The following is a 19,434-nucleotide window of genomic DNA, read 5'->3' as shown; positions in this document are numbered from 1 at the left end:
AAGAAAGCAAACGTCTTGACGAGCACCCAATCCTTCATCAACAATGTATCCGTGGGCACAAAACCTCTTTGCTGACGACCAGGCGGATGCAGCGAGTTCATCCGACCACCAGGCAACGCAACAACAAGGTCAGACCATGGACCTCAACCTCAATCTCTCACCACCACATCCATCCAACACATACCCGGCCGCCCAACAGCTGGTGAACTACATTCAACCGGGGTACCCAACACCCGGTCAGCCATATCCACAACAACCGATGATGTATCCCGGCCAGTATCCATACCCGGTCCCACCTCCGCCATACGGGTATTGGCCTGGCCAACCGATGTATTACACGCCCCCGGTTGGCTATCCACCATACACGCCTGCGTACACGGCTCCAGCCGTCGCCCCTCCAATTTACCCGGCCGCACAAGTAGAGCCGCAGCATCAGCCCGCTTCCCGGGCTTAACGCTCGGCTCGTTCGCGGTTGGGGTCGGGGGGTGCTGATGCGATGGAGGCACCACGGCAGGCCCAGCAAGCAGCCGAGGTTCCCACCCAAGTGGAGGACCCCGAAGAAGTTGCCCGAGCGGCAGCTTTCGATCGTCTTCAACCGGAGATGCGGCAACGTTTGGGGCCCCAAGACCCGAACCGCCAGCAGGAAGACGTACAGATGCAGGAAGCCAGCCAGGAGGCTTCATCCGGGCATAGCGGGTCGAGATCTCACCGACGACGACGCGCTCGGGACGCAGCCCAAGCTGCCCAAGCCGCCGAGTTCAACGAGACCCGATGATTGCTCTACAACCTCCAGGCGGAGTTTGCGCAATTCAGAAACGCACACCCTGCAGCACCCCCGGTCGACCAATCGACCTTACACCAGACGCCTTTTACAGCGGCAGTGATGGCTCAGCCTTACCCGCTTGATTTAAAGGTCTCCGAAGAGAAAAGTTACGATGGTCGTACGGACCCCGAGGTCCATGTTAATGACTTCTACAGCAATATGATGCTGAAGGGCGTATCAGACGCCGTAATGTGTAGGGCTTTCTATTCCACGCTTACCGGTCGAGCGGCGGAATGGTTCCGAACCTTACAGCCGGGCTCGATCGAAAAGTTTAACACCTTGGCGATCAAGTTCGTGAGGAAGTTCATCACTTCTAAAGTGGTGAGGAAGCCCTATATGTATCTGGAGAAGGCCAAGCAGCTTGAAGGGGAGAGCTTGACCGACTTCCTCGTCAAATGGAAGGCGGCGGTCGGGGAGGTTGAGCCCATGGATGATGCGACCGCCACCCACATGCTCCACATCTCCCTCCGGGCGGGTTATTTGTACCAGGATTTCATTCTACACCCCCCGGCCACATATGAGGAGGCCCTTCGAAGGGTCACAGATTATGCCAACGCCGGCGAGGCGAATGCCGTAAAGCGCTCGCAGGAGGTCGGGTCTTCATCCCGTAAACCGGCCGGGCGGGCGGAACACCGATCGGGTGATGATCATCCCCGATCCCGCACCAGGCCTGGTGAGTTTACGGCCCTGAATCGATCCGCAGCGGAGGCCATGCAGTACGCTCAGTCCTGCAATCTCATCAAACTCCCCCATCCCGATCGAGACGGCCCCGACAAGAGTAAGCATTGCGCTTACCATCAAACCCACTTGTGCCAACTGTTGGAGGATTTGCTCAATCTTGGGAAGTTGGACAAGTGCGTGGGGAAGAGAGAGGACCCCAAGAGGAACACCGATCGGAGAGATCACCGGCGTTCCCATCACCGTTCCGATCGCTCTGATCGTGATGGACGCTCCGATCGGTCAGGTCAGGACCGAAGAGACGATCGAAGAGATGATCGTCGCGATGACCGACGGGACTCTGACCCTCCGTCTAGAAGCCGACCATCAGGAAAGCAGACCATCCACGTCATTTTGGGTGGATTGGAAGACGCTTCCCGATCGAGGAGTAATTGCCCGGTCGCCATAGTGGATTCCCGGGAGACCGGGAAGAGGCAAAAGATGGAGCCCATAACCTTCACCCTTGAAGATCGGCCCAACAACGGTGACCATGGCATGGAGGCGCTCGTGGTCACGATTGATGTGAAAGGGACGGATGTCCAGAGGGTTATGGTGGACACTGGCAGCAGTGTGAACGTCCCTTATTTGGACGTGTTCGAGAAACTTGGACTTGATAGGAAGGAGCTGACTCCGGTCGGTGTACCACTGTCGGGTTTTACCAGGGCTCTTGTGTACCCCGAGGGAAAAATAACGCTCCCGGTTGAGATCGGCACATCCCCAAAGTCGATCAAGACGGAGCTTGAGTTTGTTGTGGTCAACCTCCATTGCGTCCACAACATCATCTTAGGCCGACCCGCCATTATGAAGATCGGTGGGATAATTTCTATGCCCCACCTGTGCATGAATTCCCCACCCCGAATGGGGTCGGCGTAGTCCGCGGCGACGTTCAATCCGCCCGGAAGTGTTACACCCGAGCGGTCAACAGACGCGACTTCGGTCAGTCTTCCCAGGTGAATACCATAGCCAAGGAGGAGGCTAAGGATCGGAAGGAGCAACCTGAGCCTTCCGAGGAAATAGAGGAAGTTCCCCTGTCCGAGGACCGACCGGACAGGAATATTAAGATTGGCCGGGCCCTCACCCCCGAGCTCCGAGCGGACATCTTGGCCATACTCCGGGAGTATGCCGATATCTTTGCATGGGGGCCCGAAGATATGGCCGGGATCGATCGATCAGTAATCTGTCACAAGTTAGCCGTCGATCCCGCAGCAAAGCCGGTGGTACAGAAGACCCGGCACCTTTCTTCCGATCGCCGCGAGTTTGTTAGAGAAGAAGTCAAGAAGATGGCGACGATCGAGCACATCCGACCGGTGATCTATCCCGAATGGGTGGCCAACATCGTTCTAGTTCCGAAGCCCCCCAGCTTGGAGGATGTGCATAGACTTCACCGACCTCAACAAGGCCTGTCCGCTCGACCCGTATCCTCTACCGAGTATCCATCAGATGGTCGACGAGACGGCCGGGGCCGAGTTGATGAGTTTCATGGATGCAAGGGGTATCATCAAATAATGATGCACCATGAAGATGAGAGCAAGACAGCCTTCGTAACTCCGGACGGGCTGTATTGCTACCGAGTGATGCCGTTCGGCCTTCGCAACGCGGGAGCGACCTATCAGAGGATGGTCAATATGCTCTTCGCTGATCTGCTAGGTCGAACGATGGAAGCTTACATTGATGACATGCTGGTCAAGAGTCGGGACCGATCCGACCACACTCGGGATCTCAGGGAATGCTTCCAGATCATGAGGAAGTACCAGTTACGGCTGAACCCGACCAAGTGCACATTTGCGGTTCAGACCGGCAAGTTCCTCGGCTACATGATGACCAAGAGGGGAATCGAGCCCAACCCGGCCAAAGTAAAAGCGATTCTGGACATGCAACCACCTTCTACCGTTCGGGAGGTCCAGCAATTGACCGGTCGATTGGCAGCTCTCAGCCGGTTCCTCTCAAAGTTAGCCGAGCGTGCTTTACCTTTCTTCAAGGTATTGCGAAAAGTTAATAGATTCGTCTGGGATGAAGAGTGCCGAGCGGCTTTTGATGAGCTGAAGGAGTATCTCATGTCACCAATCGTGCTCTCAAAGCCCGAGCTCGGAGAAGAGCTAGACGTGTACCTCGCCGTCTCCGATCATGCAGTAAGCGCAGTATTGTGCCGAACCGATCCGGAAGGGGTCCAGCGACCGGTGTACTATGTAAGCCACGCGCTATATGGTCCCGAGCTCCGATACTCCCGGTTAGAGAAGGTCGTCTACGCCTTGTACATTGCCGCGAAGAAGTTGGCTCCCTACTTCCAGGGTCGAGCAATTCGCGTGTTGACCGATCAGCCGATCGGGCCAGTCCTCCGAACTGCTTCATCATCCGGTCGCCTAGTCAAGTGGGCGTTAATGCTGACCTAGTACACGATCGAATACCGACCGAGACCAGCCATCAAAGGTCAAGCCCTTGCTGATTTCTTGGTCGAGTGCACCGCCCGGGATACCCGACCCCCTGAGGTTGCGGATCCCGAGGCAGAGTGGTGGTCGCTGGCTACTGATGGGTCGAGTAGCAAGAAAGGGGCAGGAGGAGGAGTGGTGGTCACGAGCCCAGAAGGATTCAAAGTTTATTTTGCTCTTATGTATCAGTTCCATCCGACCAACAATGAAGCCGAGTATGAAGCTTTCATCAATGGCTTACAGTGCGCTCGGGACCTGGGGGCTGAATACATTCGAGCTCAAACAGATTCTGCGCTCGTGGTCGGGCAGGTTCTCGGAGATTATGAAGTCAATGGAGAGCGTCTACAGCTATACCGAGACCTAGCCATGGAGAAGCTTGCTCAGTTCCGGGGGTATACCGTCCGGCATATACCCCGATTGGATAATGCCGACGCGGACATCTTGTCTAAGTTGGCTCAAGACGCCCCGGAACACATGTCAAAGATAGCTCGGATTCTGGTGATCCCAAGACACAGCATCCATCGCTTGCCGGTCAATCCAATCCGACCGGTAGAAGACAATTGGATCACCGATCTAAAGGAGTTCCTCGAGCACGGTTGGCTTCCGGACGACCCTCAACGTGCTCGGAAGGCCAAGCTTAGAGCCCCGAGGTTCCAAGTCTTGGACGGTCGTCTCTACAGGCGATCGTACGGAGGCCCTCTTATGCGTTGCTTGACCACATTTGAGGCCGATCTGGTCATGAAGGAATTGCATTCGGGTATTTGTTCTTCACACCAAGGAGGCCGTTCACTAGCCCGTTGTATCATGCTGATCGGGTATTATTGGCCGTCCCTCCAGCTAGACTGTGAGAAGCTAGCTCGGGAATGTGAGACGTGCCAACTGTTCGCCCGGATGCCTGGACGACCGGCAACCTTCTATCAGCCGGTCACGACTGCAATTCCCTTTGCTAGGTGGGGGGTAGACATCTTGGGCCCCTTCCCACAGCTCTCCGGTCGGAGAAAGTTCGTGATTGTCGCCATCGATTACTTCTCTAAGTGGATTGAAGCTGAGCCGTTAGCCACGATCACATCTCAGCAGTGTGCTCGGTTCCTTTGGCGCAATGTAATTTCCCGCTTTGGCGTGCCTGTGCATCTCATCAGCGACAATGGCCGTCAATTCGTAAGCCAGTACTTCCAAAACTTCTTGGCCACGATCGGGACGACCCACGTCCGGTCGTCGGTGGCTTACCTGCAGGGAAATGGACAAGTAGAGAATGCTAACCGGACGATTTTGGAAGGTCTGAAAAAGAAGCTACACTCGGCCGGTCGTAGTTGGGTCGATGAGTTGCCACATGTATTATGGACTTATCGGACGACCCCGAGGGAGGCTACTTTGGAGACCCCTTTCGCCCTGGTTTATGGAGCAGAAGCCCGACTCCCGATCGAGGCTTGGATCCCGACCGATCGAGAGAGAACTTATAACGAGGAGGAGAACGAACATGCGATGGTCGTGGATCTCGATGGGGTCGAAGAGAAGAGAGAGCTAGCCGCTCGGCGTATGGCCGAGTATCAGAAGCGAGTCAAGAGTTCAAAGGACGTCCGGGTCAACCCTCGTTATTTTCAGGTGGGAGATTACGTTCTATGACGAAGGGAGGCCAGTCAACCTTTGGAAGGAGGGAAGCTAGCTCAAAATTGGGAAGGGCCGTACATCATCAGCGCTATCGTACGGCCGGGGACATATCGACTGGAGACAACAACCGGTCGGGAAATCGGGGGGACTTGGAATTCCGAGCACCTCGTTATGTTTAGGCACTAGCCTATTTTTTGTAATTTTGGACGAATTGGGGGCTCGACCTGCGAGTTAGTCCCGGTCGTCATTTGTGATTAAATTTATTGTTGTAAATATTTATTTAACCGCCTACGAGCGGGAAGGTTTAATGTATATACGATCGGTGATTGCTCGACCGTTTGCATACGGCGGCCCGGTCGGTTATTTCCTTTACCTTCATTGCGCGCAGATCAATCCATCGTCAAGTTACATCAACCGGGCGAGTCTATCGACCGGTCAAATGCGCTCCTCTTCGGCGGACATGTGGGTCACGCCATTGATCGGGAAAGCTAGGAGCTCTCAGCACAATTCCCCGATCCGTCCAACTTCTTTCACTATCGCACCCACTCGTGCCTCGAAGGTACAATAGTGTGGGGGCTGGGATGAAGGAAGTATCTATAGGCCCGTCGCTCGGGAAAAACCGACCGTGGAGGCTTACCCATTTTCAAAATTTCGACAAGGCCAATAGATCGGGTAAACCTGATCGGGCAGGACAGTTTGATGTCAAAGCTATGGACGCACGACCGGGCCTTAAGGCCACAAGGTCGGGTGTCGAACCGGTCGACTAGTGCATGACCGGGCCAAAAGGCCACAAGGTCGAGCATTTAGGGTCGGCACACGCATGACTAACTAAAAATAAAAGTGCGAAAAATGACACAAGTTGGACAAAAAGTCAACTTCGTTGATTAAAAGGATGGCGCCCGGTACAAATTCGGGACCGGGCTCCTGATTAAGATCATTACAAAACAAGGAAGCATTAATTCTATTTCTTCACTTCCTTCGCCTCGCCCTTCTTAGAAGCGCCTGCCTCGCTCGGGGTGGCTGCCGTCGACGCAGTCGGGTCGGCCGCCTTGTCCTTTGGGGCGAAGGGGGAAGGACCGGGGTCAGCCAGGTCGGGAGGGAGTGCAGACAGAACGAGCTGGAGGTCGTCTCCCTCAAGAGCTTGCCCTAGTCGCTTTTGAGCCCTCTCGAGCATTTTCCTTTGGCCGGCTTTGAAGGCCCACCGACCAAATGATAGGATCAGGTCCTCCCCGATCTTAGTCCGTCGAGCGGCCGTGAGGAAGGCCGAGCCCGTCTTGTCGTCCTTGAAAGCTGACTGGGCCAGCTCGTCCGGATTCTCCAATCGGGCTTTCAGCTCCGTATTTTCCCCGATCGCCCGTTGGGCGACCTTCTCCGCCAGGACCCGATCTTCCTCACTCTTCTTCAGGTCCTTCTGGACCTTCTCCAGCTCGGCCTGGATGTCCTTGACCTCCTGAAGGCGTCGAGCAGCCGTCTTCTTGTGGCGGTCGGCCTCCTCGGACAGCATGGCCCGACCTTGCAGAAGTTGAGCCGCTCGGGAGATCTGCAATGTAAAAGGTGTCCACAGTCAGCCCGATCAGAGGCACTTGCATAAAAATTTAAGAGAACAAGGTGCTTACCTCGGCCAGGTCGTGGCCGATCCTTTCGGCCACTTGAGTTGGGGTCATCTTCCCCAGATCTTCTCTGACTGGCCCGGCGTTGCCGATACGGGCCAGTATGGACGACTCGTCCTTGCTTCCCCCGGTTGAGGGGCTCGGGCTACGCTGCTCCCTGCGGCGCTTGATACCGCCCACCTCGGGCAATTTCTCCTTTCCCCGGGCAACCTCTACCCGGGTGACCAATACGTCGCTCGGCTCGACCACAAAGCCTTCGGCCGTCGTGATGGTCGAGGTCCCGAGGGGTCGGGCCACCGGGATTTCCTTCTGCCCAGTTGGTCTGGTTTTTGGCTTCTTCTTGCCAAGTGAGATTTTAGTGGGCGGGGGAAGAGGAGCATCGTCATCTCCGAATTCGGCCATCTCTGCAAAATGGAAAAATAAGCAGTTAGGTCGGGAAAATAAAGAGCAATCGGGATGTTAAGGGTCGGGGAAAATGGTTAGCCTCGAACCTTTACCCTTCCTCTTGCCCCGAGCGGGCATCCTTGCAATTGTTACACCCGCCGGCTCGGGTTTATATTTCTCGGTCAGATCATATACCGGATCGGGCAGCTGGGCCGCTTCGTAGCACTCGGCCGACTTGAAGATTCGGTACTCGTAAATTTCGCCCGAGATCTTAGTAACGGCGTCCTTAAGGGCCTGGGTCTCGGTCGGGATGACTTGCCTTCGAAAGTGTTGACTCCAGACCCTTTCGACCGGGAGGATCCACGGATCGTACTTTACCGAGAAGATCCGGTTCTTCCACCCCCGGTTATTCCCGGGCAATCTCTCGATCGAGCACATATCTGCTCGGGATTGGGTCATCAAGAATCCGCCCCCATACGCTGCTGCCAGCACCTTCACCTGGTAGACAAAATTAAATAGCTCCATGGTGTAGGCCAAGTTGTGCCGGTTGCAAATTTGGGGAAAGCATGCGATCATTCGATGCGCGTTCGGGCAGATCTGACCGGGTACGACCTGGTAGTAACCCAGGAATGCGGTAAGAAGGCTTGAGAAGGGGAAAGTGATCGGGGCCATCAGGGAGTCGTAATGCATCCCGAGCCACTTCTCCCGGTGCCGCTCGATGATGTTTCCGAGCTGCCTGCTGGTGTCGAACTCGACCCGGCCGGCTAATATTGCGGCAATCTTGCTTGCCTCTCCCTTTATCAGCAAGCTCATCTGGGTTGTGACGCTCTCGCTATTGAGGAACTCGAACCCGTCCCCGTCTAGCGCTGCCGGTCCAGCCGAGTTTTCCTCGATTGCCTCCCCGTCGTTTGCCGGGTTGCCCTCTTGGGGCTCGGCCTGAGGGTAATCCCCTATTACCCTCGTAGGCGTTCCCCTGGCATCTTCAGCCGGGGAGTTTCGTCCGCTCGTGGACGTTTCGTCGCTCCCCGACCCGCTGGAACTCGACCCCGATGTCCTCGTTGAGCTTGATGTTTCTCTTTGTTCGGGGGCCCGCTCGAGGGCTTGTACTGGTCGATGGACGACTTCGGGAGAGTAGGACATGATGTCCACTTCTTCATCAGTGAGGTGTTCGACTTCCTCGTCGTAGTCCGCGATCGAGGCGTTTTGGCTGTCAGAGTTCGTCATTTCGATCTACCTAAAGGTCGGTCGGGTTAGTAAAGGACTCGAGACGTCCGGGACAGTTAGTTGCGACCTACCAGTTCTACGTATGAATGTAAATGCAAAGTAAGAGAGGGGGCTGAGAACTTACCGATTGGAGGTGCTTTGTGAAGAGTCTTGAAATCTGTTGCTTGGTTGCCTTGCTGAAATGCTCTGCTCGGGATTCTCTGAGGATACCGATCGAAGCAATAGATTGGAGAAAGTTCAAATGAGGGCCTCAAAGGCCTATTTATAGGAGGACATTTAGGCGGGAAACGAGTCCACTTGCGTGACATGACCCGCGCTGATTCCGAGGCGACTGTTGCAGTCGCAGAGGCCGGCAGTGGCCGACACGTGGCGAGGGAAGGAATGACAGTTGGCTAGTCGGTTTAATGGCTGACGGTTGGGCTTCTTCATCCCGTCCCGTTTTTTCCCGGACGGTCAAAAAGGCTCGGGCTGGGGGGGCTCTTGGTAGGGAATATCCCGACCGACATAGCTTTACCTCGACCGGTATGCCTTCGTCCTCTTTTTCTTGTCTTTGCAGGTAACAGGTCGGGCTTCTTGTGAAGAACTCGGTCGGGGTCCGACCGGGAGTTGCCCGAGTGGCAGTGTCGACCACCGAGCGGTAGCCCTTTGGCGAGAGAGCTGACAAAGGACACGTGGCGGTTCCTTGCGACGACAGACAGGGCACCCGGGAGGATGACACGTGGTGGCTACATGGAGAACATGCCGAACGACCGGATTTGTGTCTCCGACGCAGCGGCTATAAATACCCACAGTAGCTACAGTGTGAGGGACTTTTGGACGATCGATAGGTTGTTGTTAGAGAATCTCGACCGCAGTCAGTCGGTACTCAGAGCAACCAAGTAGATTGTACTTGGGGCCTTCACCACGATCAATAAAGATATTTACTTGCTTTAATTGGTCTCGAGTGTGTTTAATTATTGCTTACGTAGTAATTAACAGTATCACATTCCTTTTTTTACTTAGAGCATCATCTTCAATCACGGGGTCTTGATTTGGTTCGCTCACCACCGGTAGATTGTGCATCTCCTGGGTTAAGCCTAGACTGAATGATGGCATTTCATCTGCTGCCTTGTTGTTTCCCATATGCATGTTTATCTCATTTTGTACTTCTGTCTCCTTGTCGCCTAAATCTGCTTCGCCCCCCTCCTCATCGTTACTTTTTGATGCACTGCTCACTGGCTCTTCGGCACCTTGTGTTTCGGGGTGTGCTTGATTGTGATTGCATTTTGCTCTCGCTGCCACATATCGTTGTCCTACTCTTAACAGCAACTTTCCCGCCTCCACTAATTTCTCGAAGGTCGTATGACTCAGTGTGTACTTTCCAGCTTCATCCGCAAGTTTACTGAGTTCTTGCACTTTATTTATAACTTGGTTTGCATCATCTGTAAACCGTACCTCCATGGCCTGCCATTTCGTGTTCCAGATTGTAAGTACTAACCGAATCAACTTGCTTGTTTTTAACCAATTAAAGTTTCTTATTAAATTAACCTTATAAGTTTTTACCTTTACTGCATCTTCGTCTTCATCTTCTTGGTTTTCGACCGTGTTGTGCTCGTTCAATTGCTCGTCTTCTTCTCCGTTTGTCTCAATCACTCCTAAACCAAACCCCCCTTCTTAATCTCCGCAAACTCACGCTCGTTTAACAGCTTTGAAATCCAGCCTATGAATGATGGTCTGTTTCGCTCGACATATCGGCATGGGTTCACAACTTTATCCACGTACAACATCTGCATTTTCATTTCTCATGACAACAGTTGTTATTATTATAATCATAAACGCAATACACATATTACCATTTAACCTTACGCCAAAACTAAAAATAATTACACACAGAATGCTGAGCTTACCGTTATAAATAGCAATGGTCCAGTAAATTTTTTGTGCTGCTTTGTCACCCATTTGTTGTGACATTCAACTAGCTCGTCAATCAAATACTTGTACCAATTCAGTTCCCTTATCTTGCTCACATCCTTGAGCTCGTGCATTATTGATTGATTTGCATATCCATTTTGTTGAATGCAAATTAGGATGCTTGCCACTAGGACTGTGAAGTGCTTCTTGAACCAAATTCCACCATCGTTATGCTCCTTTAACAACAACCCTATCATGTAAGGGGTTATTGTGTGGTCCCCCTTTTCGTATTGTGCTCTCCATGCATCGAGCTCGGCACATTTTGCATTCCGGCCCCTCTTTTTAATCTGCCGGGGTCCTCGTGGAAATCCAAGGACTGCCTCCACATCCTCTTCTCTTGTCTTTAGCAACCGGCCCTTTCCTAAATTTAACGTTTTTGAACTCCCGTCAAAGTTCTTCATCAACCAATGCCCCATTCGCAGAGGCGTGTCTTCGACCTTCAGTTTCAACAAATCCCCAAAACCCAGTTCCCTAACTGCATTCCTTTGCAGCGATCCAAATTTTTTCATGGGTTCAACGAGGTGTTTTGCCATAGCCCGGGTTTCGAATTTTGGAAACCGTGCCTCCTCTTCAGGTAGTAGTTCGTATTCTGAGCACTCATTTGCAATCGGTCTTTGCGGTTGCCGGTCTCCTTTTGGTGGGCTTACGAAGTCTTCATCAAGGTTGGGATCACTCACAACACTTGGCTGCACCTTTGATATTTTTGCCTTCTTCCCTGCACACATATTCACCAACAAGGAACAAACACAAATGGCATAGCTCAGTATGCAACAAAATGCCACATGCCACATTTCATACTTTATTTAGATTAGGTTGCAGTTAAGGGGTCCCATTTATTACCCTTTTTAATTGCTTTTTATGGTGCAGGCAGGGGGTCCCATTTATTCTTTTTTTTTTTAATTGCTTTCTAAGTGAAGACACTTTGTTAAAGACAAATTTTGGTCAATCTTTTATTGCCCTATACCCTAATTGTTTCTTTCCCCATCTGCTCCTTTGTGGTCCCCCAATTCACTTTTTCCTAAATTTGCAGCCAATCATGTATTCATGCAATGTGTTTTTAATTTCTTTTTCTACACAACATTATCCATTCTTATTATTGTCTACACTGCACATATGCACACAGTCACAGAATCAGACAAAATATTACTACAACATTATCCATTCCTCTCATTATTTAATCTGTACAATGCTTAAGTTTTATACACCCCTACCATCACAGTTTCAAAAACAGGCAGAAAACTATGCATACCAAACATAAAACATGGAATTTTCATTTGTGCATTATAGCATATCATCTCCGTGCTTCTTCATCAACGGGTAACTAAACAGTCATGATTTTTCCACTGTTGCTAATCATTACTAAACATAAAATTAAAAAAAAAAAAACCAATACACACAATCAGAACACCCATCGTAAGTTTTATACACCCCTTCCATCATAGTTTCAAAACAACTAGATTATTATGCACACCAAACAAAAAATATGCCAGTTTCATTTGTGCATGATAGCATATCAACACCGTGCTTCTTCACCAACGGGTAACTAAACACAGCCATATTTTTTCCTGTCTTTCTAATCTTTCCCAAAAAAAACAAAAAAAAAAAAAATTAACACACATACAGAATACCCATCTTAAAACACGGCGTTAAAAGGTTCTCCCCGGAAACAGCCCACTAATACCCCCCTACCTATGTTAACTTCTCCCCAGGCTTGCCGGTTTTTCCGATTCCAGCAGAATCGCTACCGTAATCAACTTCAACCACTCTGTTTTTTTTCTCCCAAATCCAACCCACCATTTTCCAGTTTTTTAACCCCTAATGAACTAACACATACATGCAATTGCATTTTGCACTCAATCGCTCATAAAAAATCTGAGTGATTATTAAAAAAAAAAAAAAAAAAAAAAAAAAAAAAAAAAAAAAAAAAAAAACACTTACGCAGTCTGCTCGTTGCTTCGATCGACGCACGCCGGTTGCTCCGCCTTGGTGTTCCGTCCGCCATTGGTCTCGGTGTTGAAGTCGCCAGTAGGAGTTGGTCTTTGTTGCTGCCGTTTCGTCTGCTCCAAGCGTCTCCAATGTGCAAATCCAACAGACCTCCTTCCTATTAGCACGTTACAACCCTACGCGTTAAGACCCGTAAACAAAGGGGTTTTCCATCCAAGTCTTGCACAATTAACAATCTATTTACTTTTTTACCCCCAACTTAATTACACATTAAGTTATTAAGCCGTGTTCGGGGCGTTTGATTTCCATCCAGCCATCATCTTTGGACTGTTAGATCCTCTCATCTGATGGTGGGATTTTATCCTCAGACCTCACCTTAGACATAAACCTCACTAGAACCCACCCTATATATATATATATATATATATATATATATATATATATATATATATATATATATATATATATATATATATATATATATATATATATATATAGGGAAGGGATCAGGTGCATTTGTGACTTCCCGTACAGTTGTGCGGTAGATTAATGTGCGTGAGTCGCGTGCTTAATGTGTTTGAGATTTGTACTTAATGTGCGTGAATGTGTAATGTTAATGTGCGTAAGTTATGTACTTAATGTGCCTGAGTATTGTGCTTAATGTGCGTGAAGTTTGTGCTTAATGTGCGTGACTTGAGTTCAGAATTACGAGCTCAGAAGGAAGCAGAACAGAAAGAGAAAGTGGGTGAAGCTTTTCTGATTGTGTGTGAATGGGTAGATATATGTAAACGTACATATGGCTGTTCTGATTTTATGTTAAAAACAAGACAAAATCCATTCCTCCACCACTTCGAAACAAAAAAAACAATAAGAAAATGCAACAGTGGATGCGCATAATTTTCACAACAGTGGATGAAGAACACATTCACGCAGTCACGCACATTAAGCACACAACTCACGCAGTCACGCACATTAAGCACACAACTCACGCATCTTAGGCACAAAACTCACACACCTTAAGTTCAAAACTCCCGCACATTAACATTACACACCCACGCACATTAAGTACAAATCTCATTACACACCCACGCACATTAAGTACAAATCTCAGGCACATTAAGCACAATACTCACGGACATTGAGTACAAATCGCACGCACATTAATCAACCGCACAACCGCATGGGAACCTTACACTATATATATATATACATATTTACAATAAAGTTTATTTCGTTACTTTATATATGCTGATTTACCGAACTAATATATTATAATATTACTTGTAATAATACTTGTGGATGCTCGGTTATTCGGTTAACCGAATAATCGACCGAAACCGATATAATCAGTTTCAATTTAAAAGTGTATGTTCGGTCAGTTTCAATCGGTTATGGAGATTTATAAAATGCCATCGGTTATTCGATTATCTGTCGGTTATTAACTGTAATTGACCGATGCTCACCCCTAGCAGCCCATGCTTCTCTGATATTTCTCTTCCCTTGGGAAGAGAAATATCTCAACCCTTACAAGACAATTATTTCTTGAAATAACCCCACCCCACACTTGTAAATAACCCCATCCAAAATATTTAATCTGACATTAACCCCATATTCTTCTCTATTATGCATGCTCTAAGGATACTATGTTATTGCAGTTTAGTTAACAATACTAGAATGAATAAATGTATAGTAACATCACTTAAAAATTGAAGTCTATGAGTTGAAGTTAAGAACCATATCACAAAATAGCACTATCAGACTCTCAGGTATTGACTGCGTGTTTCCTTCGTCACTCAAAAGAAATAGTACTATCATAATCACATCCGGTGATGAGATGTGATACAGACTAATTTGTGGGTTCAAATATTGCCTGTTCACGCCAAATGCCATCTATGTTGGACTGCCACAATCGGACAAGGCCATCGCTCCCTGTAGAAGCCAGGGTCATTCCGCTCATGTCCCATTCCAACTGCCATACCTTGAAAATTACATCCAAAGTTACATGTTGGGTTTAGTCGCGACTTCATGTTACCAAGTAGTCACATTATAAATGTATAATTCGTCTATTGTGATGGATATTGAAAAAGGAACTTAATGAGAGGGCTTTAATATATTGATACCTCGTTATCATGGGGAGAAAGCAGTGCAACCTTCTCAACCGTAAGCCTTCCATCAGGCTCGGGTTCTGATCCAACATGCCATATCGCAATCCCTTTGTAAGTAGACACAGCTATTACCTCATATGGCCTACACAATAGTAGTACAGTGAGTTTACATATAGTGAACCAAACGTCTAATAGGGAGATAACTTCCATCATATCCTAACAGTGTTTGCTACCTTCCAATGTTCGGAGCCCATGAAATTGCAAAAACCTGATCACCCTTATCTGCTGGTAGAGCTAATTCTGCAACTGGAAGCCATCTCTGATGATCCTGATCAAATTCCCAAACCTGACAAAAAGAGAAAAAAATGTTTGCAGAATAAGATCAATCAATGGATTAGAACATTTCACTAAAAGGGAATAATACAAGTTATACAACATAATTCAGAAAAAAATAGAATAGTAATCATGATGTCGGAACATGAGATATAACCATAGATGAAAGAATTGCATAAAAATATAGCCAAATAGCAGTAGTAGTCCAAACAGCATCAGGAAGTTTATCTGGCATAAACTAAGCATGTAAAGGTTCACATACCTTAGAGGAATTCAACTGTGGGATATCAGAATTAAAACCCAAGACAAAGCTTGACTGCTGTGTTTCACCCTTTGATGGGTTCCAAGCAATTGATGCAGACAGGCATAAACATTTCCCAAATTTAGATATAGAATCAATGACATTCTGAAATTCAGCCTGCAAAACAAATCTTAGAATATTTAAATTATAAAGAGTATAACATTTCTGTAGTTTTACCAATATATGATACATGGAAAAAGTGGCATATCTGACCAGATATAATAGTTAGAATAACAGGAATCAAGTAGAAAATTACCACATGAAATAAACGAAAAACATATCACTAATGTCAGCAGGCATCAACTAGGATAACAATCCCCCACTTGGAGGGAAGTTCAGAGTGAATTATGCAAGGAATTCAAGTGACATGTGAGAAAGCTGGATTAATTAGCTTATCCCCACTCTAAGTAAGCTAATTGGACATTTCACATTTAAGCAAGAGAAGTTGAAGAGCCATTGTTTCAATATTTTAAAATACAAAAGCACGAGTCAGTATTTAGGTCCTCTTAATTAAAAAGTGATGAAGTGCCAAAAATTTTGTTAATATATGAGAAAAATGTAAAGCAAGCAAGGTCTACTTCTGGCAAACAATAATCAATTGAAAATAAAAATGTAGGTTATTGCTTAATGCCAGACTGTACAAGCACATTCAATTGCCCAATCAGCTAAAAAATAAAGTAAAATAGAACACAATAGCAAACCTGAAGTTGCCAATTGTTCAAGTTTAAAGGATCTTGAAGCTCAAATATTTTTGCTTGGCCGTCAGAATATGCAACAACCTGCATATGAAGCAAAGCAACGGCATCGTAAAGATAGCAACATATAGTAATATTTAAACTAAGAACTTCTACACTCAACAGCCGTAGGCAGAATGTATACCAGATTACATGCGCAAACAATACAGATAAAAGTATTTTTTGTGCTCTTATAAAACAGTTCCCAATAAAGTATTGATGAGGCCAATGCCAATCCTGTTCTTTCATAAGAGATAGCAGCAAAGAGCATCATCCAAGGGTTTTCAGTATGTCCCTCAATGCAAATACTTGAAGAACTAGCTCGTGTACAACAAGCTGAAAATTGAGGTTTAATTTAGGAAGATTGTATCAGGCAACATCCCAATTTCTAGATGCTCCCCTTCTTTGCTTCCAGACATATTTGTACAACTCCATCAAATGGATAACTTTGGTGAAACATTCAATACATACACATCCTATGCCACATGTTCTATGTAAGGTAAGAAGCTAGTAGTCCATTTTGCATCCATCCTATATCTTTAAAAATGGTGCTTATTTTCTAGTTATCCCAAAAATCAATATCAGATAAAACTTTATTTAGCAATATGTAGATGGAGCATAAACCAAGGTAACCAAATTCACAGTATATTACAGTCTTTGAGTGAGGCATAGGCTTATAAAAAATGGTGCTTCAGCTGCAACCATCCAGTAAGATTACACTGAAGTAAAAAATTTGAGCAAGGCATAGGCTTCTCTTTTCTTTACCTCCTAGTCCTCCTTTGACAATTCTAACTATTACTATGACCCACAAATGAAAAGATAGAAACCCTAAGCAAACAAAACCAACTTACCAATTTCAGGCTAGTGGGAGAGGCTCCAAATTGAATATCCAAAACACGACTTGAGTTTCTATCAAAGGATTTGCACGATTTCCATTGAACTGTCTCCAAATCTAGAAAATGATAAATGAATTAACTATATGACACACTGAAGTCCCAGCCAGAAGAAAGGTAGCAAAGGCAGACATAACTTTTCCAGGTAATGCAATCACATAAAACTGCTGGCTTACCTTCTGACACCTCCTCCCACAATGACAAAGTTCCGTCATCACAAACACATGCAATTCCATCTCCATACTCTGGTGGAACCCAGACAATCTTGATCAGACCAGTCTCATGGACCTTTAACATTAAATGACAGAAGAAATTACAAATAGAAATTTCAATTACCAAAATAAAAATTTTAATTAAAAAATTCATAGAATTTTCTTGCTCAAATGAATAGCAGTTAGTCTGAAAACCAAAATGAACATGAACTAATGAAAACAAGCAGTCAAGTACCTTAAAAGGTCATATATAAAAACTAAACAGCAATTTTTTATCAACGTCTACCTCTGGAAAATCTAAAATAAGTTACTTTACGCTTTTGTTACAATTGATCCTCAAAGTTAGCTTCAAAAAATAATAATAATAATAATGCTACTAGTCACAGAACTGCAAAATACATTCATTCCATCTCCATGGAGCCATCCGTGTAAAAAGGAATTGCAAAACCCACAACAAAAGGTTCGAATAAGAAACACAACCAAGACTTTTTATTAAATCAATACCCATTTGACATATCCAACTGAATTTCTCTACCCTAATTCTGACGTACATTACTAGAACCACTTTGGTGCAATTGGAATTTCTCGATAATTAGTAACAGCTAAGGATTTATTAATTTTAACCACACTGCATTCATCTCAAAATGAAATGATAGACTCCAACAAACTAAGCAAATAAAGGAAGGTAAAGGGCAAATTTTGATTTGAGGCAAGAAACAAGGAGGAAAATTTACGAACCCTAAATTTCGAAGAGCAAGTAAAAACTGAGGAATCTGGATCGTTAGAATCGTAGATAGCCACAGTTCCATCAGTCGAACCAGATGCTAATCTCTGCCCGCTGTAATTCCATGCCGAGCATGTCGTGCCTTTTTCCAGCGTCACTAGAGCCTTATCCATCCCTTCTCCCTCTCTCTTTCTCAATATATATGCATTGGATAGTGAAGTTCCAGACTTCACCTTTGCTGTTTCAGATTCAGCATATCAAAGTCAGAATGCATAATCCAAAGATGAAAATCATTTTCAAAAAATAAATGCATAAAGTGGGAGGAAATTACCATAAATGCCTGCTGGTACTGTATGGCAGAGTTGAAGCATTGAAAGAACCACAAGGAAAGATCAGTGTTACAGTTAACATAATGCTAAAGGCAGAATAAAATGAAAAAATAATATTACACCAAGATAAATACATTTAATATTTTTCAGTCCAAACACAGCATAGATGAAACTAGCTGCAGAAATTGAAGTTGCTAGCAATCTATTACTCCTAAAATCTTACAACCAAAATGAATATCACCTTAGTTTGAGTCAGATTGCTTGAACTTTCAAGCTCGAGTTGAGCTAGAGTTGGACCTATTTAATTCCATGCTACAATTAATAATATAAATTGAAGTTTCAAGCTCGATGGCCGTGTCACTGACTGTCCGTCGCGACACGGCCTGGACACAGCCGTGCCAAAGGCTGCATAAGGCAGCCAAAATGGCACGGCCAAGACACAGGTGCTAACTGCAGAATCACATCAAGAACATGAATATTTCATCTCCCATCTGATAAATAACAGGTGCTAACTGCTAAGAAAGACCTACCCAGAATTCTGGAAGTGAGTCCTCGTCGGCTGTAGCAAGGGAGGCGAAGTCCTGGTCGGCTGTCGCAGGGGAAGCGGAGTCCTTGTCGGCGGCTGTCGCTGTCCTCGTCGGCTGCTCGCAGGAGTCGCAGAATTGCAGGGGAGGGCGGGAGATGGAGGAGGTGTGTTTAGAATTACATTTTAGGGTTTTGAACTTTCAAGTTTCACTAACTATAAAATTGACTTCATATTTTTTCTAACTAAAACTCTCAATAATTGATAAATCCTGATTGACGGGTAAGACCAATCATCACTTACCATGTTTTCATTTGAGCATGTCTATATATAACTCAAATAGTTAATTCTATTTTTTTATCCAAAACATTTCTTTGGCCCTAGTATATTATTATAGTATGGAAGGTCATTCTTAAAAACTACAAAAACTTAAATTGATATTCATAGTGCATGCTTAGTATGGAGTTTAATGGTAAATTTGTGAATTTTAGTAATTATGATACCATAAAATCTTCTAGTGATGATAATTTTACAATTTTTATTGATTTTTTGAAACTTGTTAAATTTGATGAAATTGCGTCTATTGAGAATAAA

At 46.4% G+C, this 19,434-nt stretch overlaps 1 protein-coding gene across 3 annotated transcripts; it reads right to left on the bottom strand.

The window, feature by feature from the left end:
• Positions 1-14,335: 14,335 nt before the first annotated feature.
• On the bottom strand, positions 14,336-19,049 carry LOC109147976 (protein SEH1). Of its 3 annotated transcripts, XM_019295665.1 has the most exons (10): positions 18,848-19,049; positions 18,320-18,337; positions 18,003-18,226; positions 17,229-17,340; positions 17,011-17,111; positions 16,127-16,204; positions 15,387-15,542; positions 15,025-15,137; positions 14,807-14,933; positions 14,336-14,664 (listed from the first exon to the last, which is right to left on the bottom strand). In XM_019295665.1, the coding sequence occupies exons 3-10, from the start codon at positions 18,159-18,161 to the stop codon at positions 14,533-14,535; spliced, it is 978 nt and encodes a 325-aa protein (XP_019151210.1). In that variant the 5' UTR covers positions 18,162-18,226; positions 18,320-18,337; positions 18,848-19,049; the 3' UTR covers positions 14,336-14,532. The 3 variants fall into 3 exon arrangements, with proteins under 3 accessions (XP_019151210.1, XP_019151211.1, XP_019151209.1); XM_019295666.1 differs by lacking the exon at positions 18,320-18,337 and having other exon boundaries at positions 18,848-19,032; XM_019295664.1 differs by lacking the exon at positions 18,848-19,049 and having other exon boundaries at positions 18,320-18,538.
• Between the last annotated feature and the right edge of the window lie 385 nt (positions 19,050-19,434).

This window comes from Ipomoea nil, unplaced genomic scaffold (genome assembly GCF_001879475.1).
Source record: "Ipomoea nil cultivar Tokyo-kokei standard unplaced genomic scaffold, Asagao_1.1 scaffold2036, whole genome shotgun sequence".
Taxonomy (NCBI): domain Eukaryota; kingdom Viridiplantae; phylum Streptophyta; class Magnoliopsida; order Solanales; family Convolvulaceae; genus Ipomoea; species Ipomoea nil.
Note: the sequence above shows the minus strand (reverse complement) of the source record. Positions and strands in the feature narration are given on the sequence as shown.

What these genes read in the sequence shown, in the direction of transcription:
- LOC109147976 (XM_019295664.1), bottom strand. Translation starts at nt 18,359, where the DNA reads ATGCTTCAACTCTGCCATACAGTACCAGCAGGCATTTATG. An exon ending in TGAACAATTGGCAACTTCAG is followed by an intron (nt 15,543 to 16,126) that starts GTTTGCTATTGT and finishes TTTGTTTTGCAG; the next exon opens with GCTGAATTTCAGAATGTCAT. An exon ending in TGGGCTCCGAACATTGGAAG is followed by an intron (nt 14,934 to 15,024) that starts GTAGCAAACACT and finishes ACTATTGTGTAG; the next exon opens with GCCATATGAGGTAATAGCTG.